General features: G+C 51.4%; 1 protein-coding gene across 1 annotated transcript in view; it reads left to right on the top strand.

Annotated features, from left to right (window-relative positions):
- The first annotated feature begins 1,787 nt into the window (after positions 1 to 1,787).
- Positions 1,788 to 6,000, top strand: part of LOC124656355 (protein DETOXIFICATION 21-like) — a 35,056-nt gene continuing 30,843 nt past the window's right edge. The window contains exon 1 of the mRNA XM_047195116.1: positions 1,788 to 1,979. Coding sequence (XP_047051072.1) covers positions 1,788 to 1,979 — 192 coding nt within the window. The remainder of the gene's footprint in view (positions 1,980 to 6,000) is intronic.

Below are 6,000 nucleotides of genomic sequence, written 5' to 3'. Positions count from 1 at the left end.
CAGCGGCGAGGCCTCCGCCAAGAAGCCAAAGACCGTGAAGCCCCCTCCGCTAAATTCGAAGAGAGCGGAGCAAGCACGCTTGAAAATGCTGGCAACAGCCGGCAAGCGCTCGCGCCCCATCATCCCCGGCGCCCGTAAGTTTCCGAGTATGGTACATCTCTACTTGGATAAAGTTGTTTATGACGTGAACCCCTTCGCTTGCATGTAGGAATCCAAGCACCGCCGCCACCCGGACCACCAACCAAGAGCCCATCACCAAGTACATGAAAAAGTCTCCGGCCGTAGGTCCACCCACTCCAGCTCCGCCAAGCACATCTCATACTGCTCCTCAAGCATCCCCTTCTCAAGTTGATCGTTCTCCCCCTCCTGCCGCCAATACTCCACCGGAAATAGTTCCGATTAGTAGCGAAAAGGTGGGCGGAGAAGATCCCAAAGACAAAGGACCTGCTCAAGATGAAACCGGAGCACAAGGTCAAGGAGAAACTGAGGTTACTTCTTCCGAAAGAACCGGAGCTGGTACTGGCGACGTTGTTGTATTTCCGAAGAATTTTGGAGATCCGACTGACCTCACCTCCACCCCCAAGGCATACGCAACTAAGTTTTTCAACAAACTTACTGAGGCGGAGAAATGGGATCTTGAACAAGACTTGCTCAACGCCATGTTGGACAATGCCTGGGGGAAATCTGATGTCGCCACAGCGGAGATTCAGGACTTCAAGAAGAACGTCGGCCATTTCCTCGACAAACTCGTCTGCAAGCAAAAGGTACTCCCCAGTAGCCCCCAAGCATGTAAGCGGAAACGTAGATGTATGTTAGCGCTTAAATGCTTAGACGAATATCACTTCTGGAAAGATTTTTAAGTCGATGCAGTAGCCCCCAAGCATTATGGCGGAAAAGTTCCGGCAATAATGCTTTAAAGGAATCCACTGAAGCAGGCGGAATTCTTACTCCCGCTCGTCTAACTTTACAGGAACAGCAGGCGCTGCATTATGAGCTGCACAAAAACATTGCCCTTCAGCGCCGCGTTACCTTGAGTCAGGCGGAAAGTATCCGGACTCTGAAAGATGCGAATGCAGATCTGAACAAACAACTGGCGGAAGCCCAAGGTTGGTTTCCGCCCTGTGCTTATCACTGAATTCGTATTGCGATTTTAACCTGTGTTATTATAGGTGCATCCTCGTCCCTTGCCACAGCCTCTTCGGAGCTTGAGAACCTGCGCTCCTCGTACCAAGCATTGGAGACGAAGCTAAAGGAGGCGGAACTGAAAAAGGAGCAGGCCGAGAAACAACTCGGCGGAGAAAAATTCCGAGCACGCCAGTGGAGAAGGGCGAATTTGTATTGAAGAGAAATGCTGACAGCGAGACCATCAAGAGGCAGCAAAAAGAACTCACTCGGGCTCCAAAAATATATGGAAACCGCGGAACATCATTGGGACGTGCTTAGTGAGAACGTTTTGGGTACTATTCTAGAACCTCGCCGGAAGACCTTTCTCCGACTTTTCTCGTGTGCTCAAACCGTATACTTATATCCGATTATCTCGTGCGTAACCTCTTGGGTATCCGAAAAGCGTCGGAATTTGTTCCCCCGAGACGATCTCCTTCAACTTGCAGTGCGATGATTGCAAAGACCTCATTTCCGCCTCCCGGAAGATATGCTACAAGTTGTCCATCAAAATGAGTCGTACTTGCAAAGTTCGCAAGCTTATACAAAAGATGGACGTTCTTCCAGAGCCGGTGACGGATCTTCAAGCATCATCAGCCCGAGGCGCAGCTGCGATGGCCTTGACCATGTGCTTGGCGCATAACCCGGAACTTGATCTTGACCAGGTGACCGCCGGAGTTCCTTCGGACGCGAATGTCAATGCGCTCTTAGATGCAGTAAACGGCTACGACATCCGGCACGAAGAATTCTACGACAAGTTCGTGCTTCCCGCGGACGAACCCCTGGAAGCAGAACTTCAGGAGAAGCGTGACGCAGAGGCACGTCCTGCGGAATCCGGCACCCGGCTTACCCGGACCAGCTCCAAGGATGCTCCCCAAGAGGAACCCAAGGACGGCGCTGCGTCTTCGTCGGAAGAAAGTGACGAGGATGTGTCGTCTCCGCAAAGGATGCCGAGAAAAGTGACCCGAAGGGCAAGGCTTCTCCCGCTAAGGGGGAGTAAAAACTTTCTTCCCGCGGAAAAACAATGCATCATTTTGGCCCCAGCCGAGGGTTTGTAATAAGACTTTGAATTCTTAAGTAGCTAGGGACGAAACAACTATGCATGGGTGGAAACAACTTATCCCGCTATCCCTTAATATTATTCCGCATGTTTCGTTTTTGTTGGAAAGCAAGTGCCGATGTTGATGTTTTCCGGCTTACTCGCTTGACCTTCCGCGAGCCGGAAGACCTTTAGCCGGAAACGCTCGCCGACGGCGACGAAACCCAATGGTAATCCGTCAATAACCGCGGAAACAAGCCCCTCACCAAGGTGCCGGAAATCGCTACTAGGAATCCACGAATTCGCAACGTAAAACATTTCGACTCGTAAAACTTAAGCTTACGTCCCGAGGGACGATTTTTGAAAATCACAACTTTCATACACGCCTAGGCGGAAATATCCAGCTCTGCGGTTTTAGTCGGAAAACATACACGATCTAAAAATGAACAAGTAAAGGAGGTAAATGACTCATAGAGTGAACCAAAAGCTTTATTTCATTGATCATGTATAATACTGTTAGAAGGTATGTAATTCTATGCTAAGTGTGGAAAGGACGTAGCTGTGCAATGTTCCAAGGGCGATCTGTTTCGTCGTAGATGTCCTCCGGATCCTCACGCTTGCGTTTCCGGCGCCAATTAGCAGGTCTGTCCCTCAGCCTCTCGGAAATCAACAAGGTAGTACGATCCGTTGTGAAGCACTTTGCTAACGACGAAGGGTCCTTCCCATGGAGATTGCAACTTGTGATCTTTCACCCGGCGAAGGCGGAGAACCAGTGTCTCCGGCCATGAACGAGCGATTCCGGACTCGACGACCGTGATATCGTCGTGAGCTTCCGCCGGTAGATGGCGGAGCGCCGGTCAGCCTAAATTCCGAGCTTCTTCGATCGAGGTCCACGTATAGCCGTCTCGGCCTCGTCGACTGTGTCTTCATTATAGGCGGAAACTCGCGGCGAATCGTGGATGATGTCGGAGGGAATCACGGCTTCGGATCCGTATACCAGGAAGAATGGGGTAAACCCCGTTGACTCGTTAGGGGTAGTTCGCAAACTCCACAAGACAACTGGCCCAGCTCGTCAGCCCAAGCTCCGGCTGCTCGTCGCAGCGGTTCCTCGAGGCGTGGCATGATTCCTGATAATATTAGACCGTTAGCCCTTTCAACTTGACCATTGGATTGTGGATGAGCCACAAATGCGAGGTCCAGTCGAATCCCCATTGTCTCACAATAATCCTTCAATTATCCTTGAGCGAAGTTTGTGCCATTATCCGTGATTATGCTGTGTGGGATGCCGAATCTCATCACGAGGCTCGCAGTACAAATTTTAGTGCCGTAGCACCGTCGGCTTTTCTCACCGGCTTTGCCTCGATCCACTTGCTGAATTTGTCAACAGCGACCAATAGGTATTCAAAACCGCCAGGAGATGATCTTTTTAACTTACCAACCATATCGAGCCCCTGCACCGCAAATGGCCAGTGTGATAGGTATGGTCTTCAGCTCTTGGGCTGGAGCGTTTGGTTGAGTAGCGTAGTACCGACAACCTCGGCAGGTCTTGACTATCTTGTCAAGCATCTTCTTTAGCCGTGAGCCAGCAAAAACCTTGCCGAAAAGCTTTTGCAACGAGTGACCCGGGAGCGGCATGGTGCCCGCAATCCCCCGCGTGGATCTCTCCGAGGATTTCAATGCCATCTTGATTAGAGACGCATTTGAGAAACACCCCCGTTGCGCTTCGTTTGTAGAGCTGTCCATCAACAATTGTGTAGGATCTTGCTCGTCCGATGATCCGGCGTGCGAGGACCTCGTCCTCCGGCAACTTCTCGATCGATGAGGTAGTCCAGGAAAGGCCGTGTCCAAGCCGGAATGGTGGCCAACACCTCTTTGGCCGGAGACACCGCCACTTCGGGTTTTCCGGGTTAGCGCCCTTCACCGAGGGTATCCGGAGATGCTCCAGAAAATTCCAGGCGGAATTGGCTTCCGTCGGATCCGAGCTTGGATAGCATATCAGCCGATGCATTGTCGTCTCTCCGGACATACTTGACTTCGTATCCTAGAAAGCACTTGGCGATCTCATCAACTTCGTCTCCGTAAGCCGCCATGACGGAATTTCGGTGTTCCAGTGTTCCGGCTACTTGCTGTGCCACAAGGTCGGAATCTCCGCAACAGATGATGTGCTTGATCCCTATTTCCTTAGCGATGCGCAGTCCGTGTAGTAGAGCCTCGTACTCCGCCATGTTGTTTGTAGCTTCGAAGTGGATCTGCAGAACGTACTGCAGTTCTTCTCCGGTAGGGGACTTCAGGGTGACTCCGGCTCCTGAGCCTTGATGCTGCTTGGATCCATCGAAGTGCATAACCCATGTCTTCGGTTCCGGCTCTAGATTAGCATCCGGAGCTTCGTCCAATCCGCAACGAAATCCGCCAAGACCTCGTGATTTAACCGCAGTCCCGGCTTTGTAGCCGATATCGAAGGCGGATAATTCGATGCCCCATTTTGTTGTGCGTCCTGTTGCGTCAGCGTTGTTGAGAATCGTTGACAGCGGAGCTTTGCTCACGATTGTTACTGGATGTTCTTGGAAGTAATGTCTCAGCTTCCTGCTGCCCAGGAATACTCCGTAGGCAAGCTTTTGAAAGTGAGGGTAGCGCTGTTTGGATTCCGTAAGGACCTCGCTGATATAGTAAACTGGCCTTTGGACTCCATATTCGTGACCTTCTTCATGTCGTTCCACCACGATGACGAGGCTGATGACCCTGTTGGTGGCTGCCGTGTAAAGGAGCATAGGCTCGACTCTCCCGGAGCCGCTAAGATAGGTGGGGAGGTAAGTATCTCCTTCAACCCTTCTAGTGCCGCATCCGTCGCCTCGTCCTAGCACAAACTTGTCTCGTTTTCTTCAATAGCTTGTACAGGGGAAGTGCCTTCTCGCCAAGACGGCTAACAAACCCGCTGATTGCCGCGACACAACCAAAGGAGCCGTTGCACATCTTTGAGGCAAGTTGGCCTTTTTATGCACAAAATTGCCTTGATTTTTTCCGGGTTCACTTCAATACCCCCGTTAGAGACAATGAAGCCAAGGAGTTTTCCGTCTGGTACGCCAAAGACGCACTTCAGCCGGATTCAACATCATCTTGTACCGACGGAGATTCTCAAAGGTTTCGTGAGGTCGCCGATCAAGTCGGATCCTTTCCGAGTCATGACCGCGATGTCGTCGACGTAGGCGTGTACGTTCCGGCCGATCCGGTCCTTCAAGCACCGCTGCATCGTACGTTGGTAGGTGGCACCTGCGTTTTTCAAGCCAAAGGGCATAGTAACATAGCAAGAAGTGCCAAATTGGGCGATGAATGAGGTCGCCTTTGGTCGACTCCTTCATCCGGATCCGATGATACCCGGAATACGCATCAAGAAAACACAGAAGTTCCGCCCCGCTCGTCGAATCAATGACTTGGTCAATGCGCGGCAGGGGAAACGGATCTTTCGGGCAATGTTTGTTCAAGCCGGAGTAATCGATGCACATTCTTAGTATTTCGTTGTTCTTTTTGGGTACAAGGACGGGATTTGCGACCCAATCAGTATGGATTACTTCTATTACAAAACCTGCCTCTAGTAACTTTGCTAATTCCATTCCTATGGCGCGGCGCTTCTTATCTCCAAAGCGTCGCATAGCTTGCTTCACCGGTTTAGCCCCCGGGTTTATGTTGAGGTAATGCTCGGCGAGTTCCCTTGGTACTCCGGACATGTCAGAAGGTTGCCATGCGAAGATATCCATGTTGGCGCGGAGGAACTCGACGAGCGCGTCTTCCTATTTGGGGTCCAT

This window comes from Lolium rigidum, chromosome 5, assembly GCF_022539505.1.
Source record: "Lolium rigidum isolate FL_2022 chromosome 5, APGP_CSIRO_Lrig_0.1, whole genome shotgun sequence".
Classification (NCBI taxonomy): Eukaryota; Viridiplantae; Streptophyta; class Magnoliopsida; order Poales; family Poaceae; genus Lolium; species Lolium rigidum.
Note: the sequence above shows the minus strand (reverse complement) of the source record. Positions and strands in the feature narration are given on the sequence as shown.